Below are 17932 nucleotides of genomic sequence, written 5' to 3'. Positions count from 1 at the left end.
AAGGAGGGCGACTAAAATGGTGAAGGGTCTGGAAACCATGCCCTATGAGGAACAACTTAGGAAGCTGGGGATGTTTAGCCTGGTGAAGAGAAGGTTAAGAGGTGATATGATAGCCCTGTTTTAAATATTTGAAGCGATGTCATATTGGGCTGCACGCCCAATGTGAAGTCGCACATAGTGTGCAGCTACTCTAAATGAAAGTGCTATTGGCAGCTTCAGCTGTGAAAGATAAAACAGACCAGGCATATGTTTTTGGAATGTTTTTCAGTTTTGTGTATGTTTGGATGGATGGATTTTTGTATTTTGTAACTACGTACATTTTGCCAGCATTGGAAACATATGAGGCTAAAGTGTGTGGAGAGGAATAAGGGGTTAAGGGCCCCTTTGAGGATCATGTCTTAAGAGGTTATGTCCATTTTATATTCTCTTACCCAGGAGCAAGCCCAGTGAAACTCAGTTGTACTTCTGAGTGGTGTGATATCCTAATACTGGGTCCAGTCAATATAATTGTTCCCATTTTGCAGCTGGTTTGAATGAACTAGAATATGACAACCCAGTGAGCTAGGAACAAGCTTCTTGTGCCTGGTACAGATGGGGAAGAGTGTGGAAGGCTGAATGAGCACTAAACTGGAGGGAGAGAGACCAGTGAGTAGGAAAAAGAGATGGAGGGGGAAAGAGAGAGATTAGTAGGAAAGAGAAGAAGCATTTGGAGGTGCAGGCTAAGAGTATTCAAGCCTATGTGAAGCTGGTACAGAGTGAGCAAGTGACATAGAGGAAGGAAAGGATGGAAGTAGGAAGTGGAAGAAGAGGAATAGCAATAGAGTGGGCTAATGTTTTGAACCTAGAAGATGCTGAGTATTTTAATAAAAGAGAATGTGGGTCAATATCTCTGCTATAGCTCCAAGATCATGATACTTAGATGTTGGGTGCAAAGATGAATACAGAGGAGGCTCCAAGAGTGTGCATTTCAGAGCATTTTGTTTCTAAAATGGATTAAATATTTTTAATGTAAAGTCGAAGTCTTTCATGGCCGGCATCCATAGTTTTTTGTGGGTTTTTCAGGCTATGTGGCCATGTTCCAGAAAAGTTTCTTCCTGACGTTTTGCCAGCATCTGTGGCTGGCATCTTCAGAGAATGAAGATCATTCTGAAGATGCCAGCCACAGATGCTGGTGAAACGTCAGGAAGAAACTCTTCTGGAACATGGTCACATAGCCCAAAAAACCCACAAAAAACTATAAATATTTTTAGTTTAAAAATATATATTTGTAGCCTGAAGTTCCATTTTCATTCACTAGGTGCCAGACTTTCCTTAGCCATGAGAGACAAAGCTAGAGGCAGACCTAGCTATAGGTTCATTTTTCCACAGTACTAGGAAGACTCTACAGATAGCAGCAGGTGGGGAGGGAAGCAGTTGGCTATGGATGTTTGAAGAAGAAACAGAGGGAAGGATTGATCAAGTATCAAGAGAGCAGAGGGGACGAGAATATGAGAGCAGAGGAACCAGCCTGAGTTTCTGCCCTCATATGATGCTAGTACAGTACTTCTGCTATTGTTTAAATAACTGTACAGGTTTTATTTTCTAGCTCTACATGTCTTTGACTGCCTTTCTGAAAGACTGGTATCCAAAGATTTCAGTGTGCCAGCAAGAAGGCACTTATGTGCTTCAGTTGGGTGGGTTTGATCATTTGCATTGCATACCACTTCAAAAGGCTTCAGTTCTTTGGATTGTGGCTTTGGGACACAAAGGGCAATAATAAGGGTGAACAGTTGGTTATCCACTATTCCCCATGCACACCTCTATGCATATGGATTCTTCTCAAGCATCTAGATTTTGGGGCCCAATCTGTTGTGTAAAAGAGAAACACCTTAACACAGTGGTACTCTTTTTTTTTTTTACCCTTGTGACCCCCCTTTACATCTACATGCAGGTGTCACACATACACACTCATTTGCTGGAATAAAAAAAATTGCTAATACTTCCTCTCCTTGGGCCCTGTACAGCCCCCTTCCTTCATTACTGAAGCAGCTTGGCACACACCTCCACTTGTGAGTGGCAGCCCCTAGCTGGCTGGCCGGGAGGGTGGAAGTGGCACTGTAAAGCAACAGGAAGCCAAGGCACACAGTCTGCTCCGGTGGCTTGCACTGCTTCTCCTTCATCAGCTAGTCTAACATACAGTGTGCCCTTGCCTTATGCAGGGATCCGTTCCAGACCCCTCTGCATAAGGCAAATCGCGCGTGTGCTTGAGCCCCATTGAAAACAATGAGGCTTGTGCATGGCGCACACCATTTCTCCCATTTGTGCAGCTTTCGGTGTAAGCCGAAAGCCATATAAAAGGTGCCCACGTGTGATGCAGGTGCACTGTATTGTTCATTTAGCAGCAGAGCCACCAAGGCCACTTCTCTGCATCTAAGAGGGGACCCAGCCAGATCCAGGTAATGATGACAGCCCCAACAAGAGGTGCCCCAAGCCTCCTCCATTGCAGGGGCAGTCATGGACACTGGGTCTCCTTTGGCTGCCATGCACCTAAGGTGCACTCTGGTCGAGGGTGCACTCTGGGTTAGGCTGCAGCAGCACCTCATCCTGAGAACCAGGGCAATGAGGGGACAAATTGACTCAAGGTGTGCCTGGCCAGGATCCAGGGATCTTCCCCACTCTCTTTCTCCACCTCAGGCAGAGATGGCTGCTCCAAGCACCCTCTCACCTTCCTCTTCCCCTCCCAGACAGAACAAGTTTGAGAAGGAAAAGAGGAGAAAAAGGATCATGAATCCAGGGCTCCATGTCCCCTCCCCCTTGAACAACTCTGTTCTGCTCCACAGTTTGAGAACCACTGCCTTATCATGAAAATGATCCTTTCAAATAACTTCTTTATTTGATTTAGTATTACTTCTTTTCATTGGAAACAAAGCTTTAGAAATCATTAGAATTTATGTTGAAATCAGAACAAATCTTAATACGTTTTTGATGGTGGTTGAACCTAAAATTTCCATGAAATTGACCTTTAAAGCATATAAAATTCATCAGTTGGAGGAAAGAGTATTTTATTTAGGGCTTGCAGTTTCCTGAAATTCTCATGTACTGAATAGTTACTTAAGAATTACAGTTCAGAAAGTGTTTTATTTAGTTCTTACAATCTGGACATTTTAAAACAAGCATGAAAAGCACAAAGCTACTGTGCAGCAATTCCCAGGCTTCAAACCACAGCTTAGTTCTGTATAACAACATCCTAGGCTCCATTTAACAAACCTGTTTGGCTTCAAATACAGGTTGAGTCTCCCTTACCTGGAATTCCAAAATCCGAAATATTCCAAAAACCAAAACATGTTTCATGAGTGGCTGACATAGTGACACCTTTGCTTTCTGATGTTTCAGTGTACACAAACTTTGTTTCGTGCACAAAATTATGCATTGTATAAAATTACCTTCAGGCTATCTGTACAAGGTGTATATGAAACATAAATGAATTTTGTGTTTAGACCTAAGTTCCAGCTCCAGGATAGCACATTCTGTATGCATTTGCAAATACAGATATAAAACAATGTGTTCAAAAGACATTGATACTTATTGTTGATATTTGGGTGATGAATCTTGTCTGTGATTCTGGTCTGATGGCAAATGGATGAAGACGTCAGTTATCTCTCTAACACAGGAACAGAGCGAAGCTATCGGCTTGCTTGGAAGAATGCCTGGAGAAACAGCTGCTAGATCAAAGAAACATTCTCCAGCAGTTCACTCCTGAGAGGGCTTTATTTCTTTGTTTCAAACAAACACAAGCTAATCACCACTACTGTACAAAATCTCTTACCAACCGACACACCACACTATCCCACAATCCCACAACACAGCATTTTTGCTTATATACAGAATTACTATGAGGCGACCACTAAGACCAGCCTCTTCCTATACAAGTTGCTATGCACCATAGACACCAATCCCTCTTCAGACTAGTGACATAGCATATTTACATTTAGTCCAGCTCAGTTGATCTTGAGCATCCGGCTGCTGCTCTGGACTCCAGCTGTAGCCAGTTTAGGCTTCTGCAACCATTGCCACATCTGAACATTTTCACCTTCAATATATTAACACTTATTTATTCAGTTTATACCCCCCCCCCCTTTCTCCCAACAGGGGCCTCTCTCTTTTTTAAGCAGAGTTGAATCCAGAATCTTCCTTCTTTCAAAAAATGACTCCACCTCATTTCCAAAGATCCATACCCAAATATTTGTCATATTTGACAGGCTTGTAATGAGGGGTCCAAACCATATATGTGCAGTCAAGAACTACATAGCTGCTCTTCATACAGTATTAAAGTCCTAATAATTGTCTTGAGGCACAAGTAGCTGTGATGATGAACATGTCAGTTTCTTTACTTCTAGATTAGGCAAACTTATATTTTTCTTACCCAATTCTTCCATTGAAAATGGCCCCCAGAGTTACATACATGACAATGAAAACAAGAGAATTTCTGCCAGCAGACCTAGACTCTTTAATACATGACACAGAGACAAAAATATTTGGAAGGAAAAGGGGAGGCAAACTCTGTTTCTTTTCTTAATGTTGACTAACAACTCTCATAATGATTAATTGGAATGGAAATGGTTGGCTGAGAGGGAAATCTAAATGAAGCTGTCTTTTCAGCAGAGTTAGCAAAATGAGTTTATTTTGATGAAATCTGATGAAGTTTTCTGAGACTGCAAAAACCAAGGAAGAAGAGTTTAACTTGTTCCTCTCCTGTTAATGCTCTGAGTTCCACCATATTAGGGTCTTTTGATGTGGTGATACTCCCTCCCATTAAATTGGCTTTGGGGTGGTACAATAAGTACTAATAGAAAAGCAAAAAACAAAAACGGGGTTGTTTGTTTCGTTTTAGCATGTTATGAGTGTGGCCTTGTTCAACCTGTTATTTGAACACATGGCATGACAGTTTGACAGAATAAGAGAATAATCACACTTTCCCCATTTTTTGCAGATGTCTCAAAGTATGTCTTCAGTGTCTCTAAGACATTCTGAAAAAATTGCCATTAGAGAGTAAGTACATGTGTTGATAATTGTCAAATAAAACCTTTCTATTTTGTTCTCTTTATAAAAAAAACCCTAAAGGCCTAAATTCTGTTTCTAGTCCCAACTAAAGTAGGCCTGCTGAATAAAATGGGAGTAGGTCTAATCTAATCTAAATGTGATTAACATTTGGATTGAAGCCAGTGTACATTCTTCTAGAAAACTCTTATAAACAACCAGTTCATATAACCCTTGCATGAGTAAACAAAATCACTTTGAATCTTCTTAAGACCATGTGAACATTTCTTCCAAAATACATCCTGGAATATTTTTGTGGGTTTTTTGGGCTGTGTGGACATGTTCTAGAAGTGTTTGTTCCTGCTGTTTCACCAGCATCTGTGGCTGGCATCTTCAGAGAATGCTGGCATGGAAATGAGTGGGGTATACGTATACTGTGTGACCCTGGGTTGGGAGGAGTGATTTCCATGTTAATCTGTGTATTGTTCTGTTGTTGAATGGCAAGGCCTCAGGGTGGAAGGATATGCAAAGAGGATTTGTGTTGGTTTAATTAGAGATCCATTGTCTGCTCAGAAAACCCCTGTCCATGGGTGATTTTCATTTGCATTTGCTGGGTATTAATTTTAGTGTTTTTCAAGAACAGGACCCAGCAAATGCAAATGAAAACCACCCTGGGTTAGGGGTTTTCCCAGCAGACAACGGATCTCTAATTAAACAGACACAGATCCTCTTTGTATATTCTCCTACCCTGAGGCCTTGCCATTCAGCAACACAACAATACACAGATTAACATGGAAATCACTCCTCCCAACCCAGGGTAACACTGTGTGTGTGTGTGTGTGTGTGTGTGTGTGTGTGTGTGTGTCATGCCAGCAGTTTTCTTTCATCAACTTCCCCATTCGGATGCTGCTAAAAATTCTTCCAACTAGATAGAGAATAAGTAGGAAAGCGGGGCTGGACAGGTAGAAAACAACTTGGTAAAATGGCTTTATTAATTGAGGTATGCCTGTATGGCATTTTGTGCCTCCATTCTCCTTATTTATATCTCTATCTAGCCTCTTTTTTTTAAGGAGTAAAAGTTTCTCTTCTCTCACATGCCTGTTTTGCTCCTTAAAGTAATCATGTGAGATAGCTTAGGCTTGACAGATAGTGACTGGTCAATATCCACCATTGAACTTCATGGCTGAGCATGAATTTAAACCTGGATCTCTCCAGGCTTAGTCTAACAACTTTGTCTCTTAAAAAACAAAGCAAAACAAAAACTCTAGAGTTCATTTTGAGGTTTATTTTAACTATTTAACAAAGTCCACTCATATTTAAAGAGTCTGAACAGTTAACCTATTGGAAAAGGAAAACCTATGTGGTAATTCAAAAGTACACCAGTGATTAGCATAAAGGCTTAGGCTGCAATCCTATTCCCAAATTAACTGATAGTCAACCGATTGAACATAACAAAACTATATTGTGAATTACTATGATTAGAACTGTACTGCATATCTGCTACTGAGTCTTTTTCCTTTGATTTAGTTTTCAGGTTGGTGATTTGGTTCTCATTATTTTGGATGAACGTCACGACAACTATGTATTATTTACTGTTAGCCCAACTTTGTATTTCTTACATTCAGAATCTCTTGCTGCACTGGATCTCAAACCAGGTGAGTGTGGTAAGTGTCATAACCATGAAGAAAGTGTTCATCTAATACATTAAAAACTTAATTACTTATTAGATTTTCTAATTGTTATGTATCCATGTTCATATGTATTTATGCATATTCATTCATATTAGGGTACATTTCTTGTTCAAATCAATTCCAAATCAAGAACCATATCAGGGTGAATCAGAGGTATCTGATTCATCCTGAAGTAGTAGTCCAAATCTCAGCACTATCCTGAAGATATTTTAACAATTTTAGTTCAGAGGGACATAGAGACACAGGTTGTCTCCAAAACTTGATTTCTCTACAAACTGGCCATATAAAGAAGGCACCAGATTGAATAGAGAAATGTTGAATATTATCCACTAATTCTCTGTCCTACCAGCAGCGTTGCTAAAAAAGCTTTTGTACAGTCTATAGAATCTTGGAAGGTACAATACTGGGTACTTGAAAATACTAGATGTTTTACTTTGTGTTCCATAACCACCACCACCACTCCCCTTCATTTATACTTGTGATTTAATGCCAGTTGACCAGAAACATTTACATTCTCCATAACTCTCATATTGTTCTGAAATATTGTAGGTTTCTTGCTTAGAGACACCTATGTGACATAAAATCTTGGTTCTGATGCATATTTGTCATTGTTTTGTGTGTGCCTTCAAATCATTTTGTTAGGGCAACCCTATCATAGGGTTTTCTGGAGCTGAAAATGTGTGTGACTTGCCTAAGGTCACCCAGTGGGTGTTTATTATTGAGTAGGGATTGGAATCCTGGTCCAGTGCTCAAACCACTACACCACACTGGCTCTCTGGTACTTATATCTGATATATAAAGACATGTAGACAAGTACACTTCAGTATATCACAGTATATGAGTATACTTGTTAAAACACAGTATCCATATATATACTTTGGGAAAACTTGACAGTTTGAAATAGGAGGGGAATACCCATTATGACTGAGATCCTTTTGACAGGTGAAGATAGAGAAAGCCATTACTGTCAAGAGAGAAAGCTCCCCTGCCAATTCCTCACTTCAGCTACACAACCCAAAAAGCACATTATTCCAGCATAACAGGCCATTATGATGTATAAAGACTGAACAGGATTCCAGCTTACATATCCTATAATATGAAAATACCATGAAGTGTATGGGTGATAATGATGCTCCTGCTATTATTCTTTCAGATAATTAAAGTGGACATGTGATTGCTTAGATGTATGGCATTGGACAGTGTTGTGCACATAGGGATAATCATTTGCATATCATGAGTAATGAATATTTTCTTTCTAGCTTCAGGTGCAACTCGAAGGCCCTGGGTGTTAGGAAAAGTAATGGAAAAGGAATATTGTCAGGCAAAAAAGGTAAGCTTTAGAGATCTGAATATGGGTCATTTAAATCAGGTAACAGGATTCCATTGTGTGTTTTCTTTGATTTTTGCTCATAATTTTGTATATCTAAAAAGTAAGTTTTAGGAGCAATACTGAAAGTAATTTAACTTTTTCATTCACCAGTCAGCTTCTGTATGCTATAGTATAGTTCATCCCAGGTTACATTTTTCACCAGAGCCTGGGATGTTATTTTACAAGCTAACACATGAACATTACTTTTATTAAACCTTACTTTTTACCTAATGATCATTATGTATAGCATTGCAAGTAATGCCTTATTATTTTTTTTATTTTTTAGGCCATAAAACTAGTGTCAAAAATGATCTCCATAAGACAGTGTTTTAGAAGTAATGAATTAATGCTGCTTAGTACACCCAAAAAGTAATGACTGATTACAGTCATTACATTGTTTCACAAAAAGAACATTGTGCACTTCTTAGTGCCAAAAATAGCACCTTACAGGCAAATTACTTGTAAACTACCACTTCAGTGTTCTGATTGTCACTAGTATTTTCTTATGAAAGTGCTCTTTATCAGCTCCTAACACTAAAACCACTTCTGGGTCTAAAAGCATTCTAAATATTGGATTTATATTAAATAATTAAGGAAGACTATTCACTAATGTATTGTGACCAGTCTGAATACATTAGTGCTGACTTGGGTGCTGTAGTTTACATGACTTCTATTTCAGCAATGGGCAGAGTGTAGCCCTCAAGGGTGTTTTGGAGCTCTCAGCCTCTCCAGACTTACCTTTCCCTGACTGAAAGAATGGAAGTGTCAATTCACTTTTTAAAGGGGCCCTCAGCACCGTTTATACATTTTCCAATATCAGAAGTTCATTTTTAGCCATATCCGGTTTTTTCTTCTATTTTTCTTCCCTCTCTCTATCTCTGTCTCTCTTTTTCTTTCTTTCCTTTGGGATTTTTTTAAGTCTCCTGCAGACTTGCTGTGGTTCCCTTTCCCAGTGTAGTTGATTAGTTGGCTCTTGCTTATCCAGTTATAAAGGATATTTTTCAGTTAGTATGGTCAAAGGATGTGGAGCATATAACAGCAGCTAAAAATGCTTCCAAAGTAATTGTCATTATATCAATGTTTTCTACATGTAGATAAACGCATCAAACTCTGTACCAGAAGTTTGAGACTCATATGCTTCCTGTAGCCAGTCCCAGGAGAGAATGGCTAGTTGGAAGTGGATAATAGCAGACCCTTTTCTGCAAGAGGTTATGCATCTTTCACAATTAAAAGTAGTGGTGATCATACTATTTAAAACACAGACATCCCCCTTATTTAAAACTGCCTTTAAAACACAGAAAACATCTCCACTACACCAGCCTTCATCATCGTTATTGGGCTTGAATGTCTGGTGATGATACATAAGACAATCCAGAGTTCCTAAATGAGGCAGATTATCTATATTCATTTAAGCCTGGCTTCAGACTTGGTAATGGGATAAAGACTGCTTTGGTTGCCCTGGCAGCTTCCATTTGTATCAGCATGGATACAGATGCTTTTAAGGGTCCTGCAAATTGACAGCAATCTGGTTTCATTGATGAATTAATAGAAATTCCATAATTAAAAGCTGGTCTTAGGTTTAGACATTGATCACAAGAGTTTTCATAACAGAATCCCTAGCTCAGTGGAAAACTATGATAAAACAATAACCTCAGTGGGAATTAAAGCCTGAAAGTAACATATTACAGGTAAGGACTTTATTTGTGCTAGAAATTGCTTGGGGTGTGTGTTCCTGTCAGTTATGTAAGTATTTTCTACAGTTTTCAGTACCACTGGCCATGGTATTGTTTTTGGACTGTGACTCCAATCCTTCTTAGAGGGATGGTTTTATGGAACTCCAGTTTGACATCCTTACTATTGGATTATGATGTCCCTTAGGGTTTCATCATGTTTCTTCTGCTAGGAAGCTTTTCAAGTTTAAAATCTGATTTTGGTAAAGAGCTAAATGGGGGCAAACAATCTGAAGTTGAACCTTGATAAGTCATACTTAGCCTCAAAGGAAGACAATGGCAAACCCCGTCTGAACAAATCTTGCCAAGAAAAACTTGTTATAGGTTTGCCTTAAGGTAACCATGGTGCTTTACAGACCGCCGCTGCTGTTTGCTCCGCGAGGGAGCTGCAGCAGCCAAACCGCGCGACTCCCTCACGGAGCAAAAAAGAAGCTCCAAAATGGAACTTCTTCCTGCGGCGCACTTATGACGCCGCGAGGGGCCAATGGTGCCCTCGCGACGTCATAAGCGCCACGTGACGTGAGGACGCACAGTGTCCGCTACGTCAAGATGGCGGCAGCCGTGTGGAATGGCCGCCGCCATTTGTTACAGACAGAGTCCGTAACAGGAGTAGAGGCATCTAGAAGAGACGCCCCTTTTTTAAACTGGGATGTCTTGGGGACGTCCCAAATGGCAGTATGTAACCCGCCATTAAGTCAGAATTGATTTGAAGGCATACAACAACAAAATGGGGGGGAATCCAGCTTCTTATATATACTGATGGGGTATAAGTTGGCACAAAATGATCAAAATCTTGGGCAGGAGTGGGCAACCATGTGTGGACCAGGGGGCAGTGTCCTCTCACACTGAGACTCCTATGGAATCCTCCTCCGTCCCACAGTAAGTCCAAAGGCAACCACCCTCTGAACAAATCTTGCTAAGTAACTATGATAAGTTCACCTTAGGGTTGCTGTAAGTTGGAAACAACTTTAAGGCACATGAGACACACATACATGCTCTCTTTTGCACAGGCACACAAGGCTAGTTCACCAGCTGTGCCTCTTTCCTTGTAATATATCAGATCTGGTGATTATGGCACTTCATTCTAACCTCCTTTTTGGACTACTGTTATACATTCTACACTTGTTCAGAATGCTGTAGCCGGTCTTGTTTACTGGGAATGGCTACAAAAAGCATGTGAGCACCAAGTCTCTGGTAGAGAGTTTGATGGGTTTTTCCACCTGTGGAGAATCTTGATATAATGACAATTACTTTGGAAGTGTTTTTAGCTGCTGTCAGTAGCTAGTAGAAGCAGATGCTTTCACATGGTATAAAATGCTGTGGTGTTTTTTTTTTGTTTGTTTGTTTGTTTTATCCTTTGTACTAAGTAGGAAAACAGGTACTATATCTCAAAAGGAGAATTTCACCCACATTCTGGTTCTCTCTTAACTTGGATTTTTTATTTTTTCCCCCTCTGTTTGACTCTCTATCCATTTGAATATGTTAATTCGGATTTTCCCAGCATGCATATTTTGTATTCATGACAAGTGGATATTGTCTGCTGAGACAGTTTGAGGGCAATTGATTTACATTTGGCTAGTTTTGTTGGGGAGAAAGTGCAAACATTAGTGGCTATTGTAAGTAATAGCGAAACTGTTGCATAGCAAGTGCACATTGAAAGAATGTGAAATGTTATACACTTGACAATGCCACTCCTTAAAATAATGTTTTATATGCTGATTAGATTAGGTACAGCATTTGAAATAATTCTCTTTGTTTTCTGCTTAGGCACAAAATAGATTTAAAGTTCCTCTTGGTACAAAATTCTACAGAGTAAAAGCAGTGCCATGGAACAAGAAAGTATAACACTTCATGGAACTTCAGCTCAATACCACCTTTTTTTTCTGGCTTGGCCTTCAGGTCTCATTTCTCACTCCAAGCAGCAGGCCATCTTTTTATACTGAGGTCACATGACAATGCTTCACAATAGGATACTTTTTTCTTTTTAATGTGTTACATTTGAAAAACAAGCATCTCATCACAACATCTGGCCTAACTGTTCCAGTTTTTTACCCAAATAACTTTAGAAGTGTGGACCAAATGAGTTCATTTTCTGAAAGGGCAAATCTTGTGTATCAGGGCTTATTTATTAGCCATTTTAATTGCCTGTTAAATATACATTAGTTCATATTAGGTGTTAAATGTTAGCTGTCATTACCAGCATATGTCCTTTGTGAAATCATTATCAAAGTACTTGCACTCTTTAACAGATTCTTTATAATATGTATAAAATACATCAGCTATCTAAAAGAGGAGTGTTCATTGCATGCAGATAATCATAATTTTCTTCAACATGTGATTGCCTCAGTAGATGAAAAGGTAACTACTACAACTTGCTTAATTGCATTTAAAAGCCCTTTAATATAAATGGCAGAGAAAAGGAAAAAGTATCTTGTTAGGCTGATATGAATCAGCCCTAGGTCAATCTCCAATCTTCAAAACATGTTGAAGGATTGATCACAGATTTTGAAAGGAAGTAGGTATGTTCTTGTATTTAAATAAAATGCCTGGGCCTTCCCAGTTCACAGAGAAGTCTTGTATTGCTCTACTTAGAAAAATCATATTGATGAAATTGTATTTCATGGCTGAGGTTCAGGAGGAAGAAGAATCCATTGTACATTAACTATAAAAAGGCCATTTAAGTAACAGATTATTGTATTGTAAAAGACATGTAGAATTTTAAAACAATAAAGATTTGAACCTGTAAATGTCTCAATGGTCTGCATGCTTTTTAAATGCCACTGTAGTACAGCACTTCTATCCAAGACTGTTCTTGTAAATTTTAAATTAAAATGTATAAGACAATTTGTATGAATATTTAAAAAAAAAGCTTGTATTATTCCAAAAGAACTACATTCTGAAAACTTCAGTGTATGATTAAACTCATAATTTAAATGACAATTTTACGTTTGCTCAGCAAAGTTAAATGGTTCAAATAAATTGCTTGGGATGAGGTAAAATTACGGCTTTGTTCTAACCATTTTTTCTTATTTGGTGATGGAATCTGTTTTTTTTTATTATCATTATTATTATTATTATTATTATTATTATTATTATTATTATTTTGTCCAAGAATCTGGTGAAAGTGTATATTACTGTACTTACTGTCACCACACAAAAACAATAGCAGTCTGAATCTATCTAACCTGGAAGCAGTTGTCTGCTCTGCGTAGTTGGTGACAGTTTAAGGCCTATGCAGACCTCTCATCGGGTCTTTGGGTTTAGTGCGGTCCTTAAACTGCATGGCTCCTTCTGACATCTCATGAGTTGAACCATAAATTCTGCAATGAGGAGCCTTTTTCATCCATGTGCTTTAAACCCCTGGTTTTCTATTACTCTAAACTGGAAAAGTAGCCTTCCTGGATTGCCCAGTGGAAAAGCTCTGTCTCAGCCCATGAAGGCCCAGGGTGAATTCTCCTACCCATTTCTGTCAATCTTAACTGTACAACCTACATAGAGCTTTAATAATTCCTTAAACAAGTTTCCTTTAATATCCAAACTAGGCCTGATTTAAGATCGCACACAACCAGAACTGATTTTCATATCCTAGTTCCTTGAGAGTTTGTCTTTCCCTATTAATATATCATAAATATTGAAAGGGAAAATGCAAAACCAAATACCACTTCTGCATCTACCTGTGAACACTTCTCATATCATTTGAATATATTTGAGTTGCATATTTTAAATTACTTTCAGCATGGGACATATGTTCCTGTAAATATTAATTCTGAAAAGAAAATGTGTTGCTTGCTTTACACAGGCCTCTAAGAACTTGAATATTACGTCATGCATTTAGAATATAAATAACCCATGATGGCCTTGGTTTTTCAGGAATATTTTTCATATTTCATTTTATAATCTTCATGTGTATCTAAAATGGAAATTCTGTCAAACAAAACCCTAACATATTCAGTAATGATTCTGAGCAGTCATCTGAAAAATATTTAGTTTACATACTTGATGAATATCTCAGCCTGACTAGCCTATGAAAGTATGACTACTATGTACTGCCACCTTCTTTCATCTCGCTCCACAACAACAAAACTATGTATCTTCATAATTTGAATAAACACCACACGGAAAGTGAGGAGGATGTACTAAATTACACAATAATGCATTCTCATTTATGTACATTTTTTTCACTGATTGGTATCTCGTAAAAGTCCTGATATAAAATTAAAAGCAATTTTTTTTTATTTTGAACAAAAATCATAGTTAATCAGCTTGCTTGCATTAATACTTTTCATTTTTAATTGGAAGAATCATTAAATAGTAATAGAAAGTCCATTCATGTGCCTTATTGTGCAAGCTTAATTTCCTCTATGATTCATTATTTGGAGTATATATGAAGGCAGCCTGGGATGAGAAACTGTTGTTGTACTGCATGAGTTGGGAAAGGATGTTTTGGCAGTTCCACAAGCAACACTAGTTGCCAAACCAGTAGTCAGTTCTTTATATTAGTTGAAAGCCAAGAAGATGAACCAATATAGTTGAGTGAACCTCCAAATCCTTGAGTTAAGATCATCACATGTGTTATAGCTTCAATATGGAGACTGCTTTAAATCACATAGCATCTGTCTTGGTGTGGTGAACTGCTAGTACGGAATGGCTCCCCACACAAAAGGAGGATTTTGTGAAAAGGAGGCATCTGTTCTGTGTGGTATGTGTCGTCTTAGATTCCAGGAGAAATAGCTCTAGCAACTCACATGAGGAAAATGGAACATCTAATCCACTTATTACATAAGAGAAAATGAAAAGCACGTACGACATTTGTTACCAAATTGGATGTTCACATGAAGTAAATGCCTACTCTGCAAAGCATCTGTAGAAGTATTAAGTTTCACTTACAACAGGATCTTTAAAGTGATTTATACATGCACACACAGCCACATGCATTTTACATAATTATCTTTCCTTCTGAACTTTGGAACATTGAAATCGTCAATTAAAAAAAAGTTTGGAAGTCAAAATTCACTGTTGCTAAAACTGTATAAATGAAGTCTAAAGCACTCTGTTCTATCACACCAAAGGAAAGTTGAGTCACAAAATATAGGTGACTAAAGTAATGATTTCTACAAGTATCTGTGCTTGTTCATCTTCCAGCCAGTAATGTCAATAGGTTCTTTACAGGCTTCCACATGTCTGATTCTCAGCATTTTATCATTGTCAACAATGCAGGTTATCAAGTCAAACATTAATATTTTTGCCATGTTTGAATACAGCACTTTAGTGGACTGACTGAATGGTGTGTTTTACAATTAGGTCATGACATCATATGCCTTTAAGTACCAACAGAGTTGTTAAAATAAATTTCAGGAATTATTGCATGACTACTAATTCTTGGCAGAGTAATAAAAATAAAAGGGTACCTTAATGAGGGCCATATGTGCATCTAACAATGCATTTCTGAAAAATTAAACATATGTTTAGCACTTGGTATCCATTGGGGTTTGGTTCCAGGACCCTCTGTTGATAACAAAAACTGTTGGTGCTCAAGTCCTAATAAATACAATGGCATAGTGAAATTTTGTCCTTTATTTAACATGGCAAAATCAAGGTTTGCTTTTTGGAATACACACACACACACACATCACACATATATAATATTTTCAAGCCGTTGGATTGTAGATATGGAGAGATTACAGTATATTCAACGGCATGAAAGCATATTATATATATATGAAAATCAAGGGATTCTGTAGTATATTCTTTGGGAACTGGTACCCAATTGATATGAAAAGAATATAAAAGTGCTAAAATGTATTATACTGCAAAAATTCGACTATATCTCTCTGCCTCTACTGCCCAAGATCCTGGTCTATGCCCTAGTGGTCTCACGACTTGATTACTGTAACGTCCTCCTGGCTGGGCTTCCTCTTTCTCACCTCCGTCCTTTAATTTCTGTCCAGCATTCAGCTGCACGCATTATCACATCTGCCCACCGCTCTGACCACATCTCTCCTTTGTTGGCATCCCTTCACTGGCTCCCCCTCCCTTTCCGCATTCAGTATAAGCTCCAGCTGTCAACGTTTAAAGCCCTCCATGGGCTGGCCCCTCCTTATTTATCAGACCTTCTTTCTCCTCACCTTCCCACTCGGGCCCTCCGCTATGGTAGTCAAGGTCTGCTGTCTCAGCCCAGGATTTTCTCTGCCCCATCTTGGATTCGCCCCTTTTCACTTGCTGCCCCTCACTCCTGGAACCTTCTTCCCCCACAAGCAAGAGCCATCACTTCTTTAACCAGCTTCAAAACAGAGTTGAAGACCATCCTGTTCAGAGAAGCGTTCCCAGGCATTGCGTGATTGTCACTTGCTATTTGATGTTCTTTTGTTGCCTGTTTTATTGAATCATTTCCTGTATTGCTATGTATTTTATATGTATTATCCTATTATTTCTTAGATTGTACGCCATAGGCAGGTTTACTCTTTTATATTTATTGTTTTTATGTACAGCACTGTGCAAATCTACAGCGCTATATAAATAAAGAATAATAATAATAATAAATACTGCAAGAATAATCCACTGGGAAAATGAGTAATTTGCACCCTATAATATTTTCTTTTGCAAATGAAGAAATACTAATTATATCATAGTTTATCATAGATATGTGCTCTCAAGAGGAAGCAAACATGCAACTTCTGCTCTGTGACCCTGTGGCAGAAGAATACTTGTAGAGAATCTGTGCCAAGTACCCATTGGTGGAGTTCAATTTCCATCACTGGTAAGGGAATGGGGTTGTATTCTGGCACTTCACTTGGTGCCCCAGAAGCTCTCCTTAGCCCACAATATGCCCCTCCCATCATTTCTGAGCAAGTAAATTTCTAACTTGTAGCTTTTAGCTCTCCTAAAGCTAGATGAGCAGAACAGAGCTTGCTTAACATGGTTAAGCTGTTCTCTCTATTATAGAAGGGAATTTCTGCACTGCTTATTCATTGCATTCCAGGTCTCCCACAAGGAAGGTCTCACAAAGACAAGAAAAAGGAGAGAACTTCTCTATTCTCAATGTAAATCAGAGAATAAACACAGCAATCTCATGATCTTTTCCAGTACTGAGTCTTCATTAAGTTGTAATTTCAACAGCCAGCGAAGAGAATTCTGAAGGCCTTTGTGATGAAAGAGTACAAACTACATTTTGCACGAATGTTAACATCTCTTCTTCACCAATTCCTTTGCTACAGTAGTTTACCTCTCGTGGAGACAGTCATGGCTGAACCAATTTCAAAGCCACTAAGAAAAATCTCTGGTGCCAGATTCTTTGCTAGGTGGAGTGCAACTCAAACATAGAACCATGGCTACAAATGCCTTGTCAGGTGTAGAACCTTGCTAAGACACTGGAAAGTGATCCTTTAATTTTCAGCTTACTTCACAATTAGATTCCCCCCCTCATTGAGTAACCCATGGAAGCAGTCCTGGTTGGATTAAAGATAAAAAAGATGTTCACAGTTTAAAAAGAGTAATATTGAGAAGAAGAATTCCTTATGTATCTCGAGCCAGCCTAGACAGCAAATTTTAACCCAGATGATCAAGACTCAAGACTAATCAGTGCTTTGTTTGGTCTCATCTTAAGGCTTCAAGTAACAAAAGAAAGTAAAATAGATGGACAGGCCTGATCAAAAGTCACATGCTTCTCATCACCTGAGCCTACAAACGTGCAACATCATTAACTGGCCATACATGGACACAATCCCTGAAGTGTGATGGCACTTTGGACCAAACCAGATATAATGGTGGCATTCACTACCAAATCAGCTGATGGAAAGGAGTACTTCCTAGGTGCCAGCAAACCCAGTAGCCACAGTGCAAAGAAATGCTGGATATAATTGCCAATGACCACAGCAACACAGTTGAATTCAAACCAGCTAGATTGACTTTTCTGCATTTATTCTCCTACATAACAGGAGTAGTCAGTTGTTTCCAATATTTAGTATTTATACTAGTACAGTCGGCCCTTCTTATACACGGATTTTTTATACACGGATTCAAGCATCCACGGTTTGAAAATGTTCAAAAGTATAAATTTCAAATATCAAACCTTGATTTTTTATTTTTATAAGGGACACTATTTTGCTATGTCATTATATTTCATGGGA

General features: G+C 38.6%; 1 protein-coding gene across 3 annotated transcripts in view; it reads left to right on the top strand.

The window, feature by feature from the left end:
• Nucleotides 1-12553, top strand: part of RB1CC1 (RB1 inducible coiled-coil 1) — an 80209-nt gene extending 67656 nt beyond the window's left edge. For 2 of the 3 annotated variants that reach the window (XM_089517302.1, XM_089517303.1), the window contains exons 21-24: nt 4970-5028; nt 6544-6680; nt 7967-8037; nt 11574-12553. In XM_089517302.1, the coding sequence (XP_089373428.1) occupies nt 4970-5028; nt 6544-6680; nt 7967-8037; nt 11574-11651 (345 nt within the window). In that variant the 3' untranslated portion in view covers nt 11652-12553. The remainder of the gene's footprint in view (nt 1-4969; nt 5029-6543; nt 6681-7966; nt 8038-11573) is intronic. The other variant, XM_089517304.1, reaches the window with a different exon arrangement.
• The last annotated feature ends 5379 nt before the right edge of the window (nt 12554-17932 follow it).

This window comes from Sceloporus occidentalis, unplaced genomic scaffold (assembly GCF_023333645.1).
Source record: "Sceloporus occidentalis isolate IW3139 unplaced genomic scaffold, rSceOcc1.0.p SCAF_3, whole genome shotgun sequence".
NCBI lineage: Eukaryota > Metazoa > Chordata > Lepidosauria > Squamata > Phrynosomatidae > Sceloporus > Sceloporus occidentalis.
Note: the sequence above shows the minus strand (reverse complement) of the source record. Positions and strands in the feature narration are given on the sequence as shown.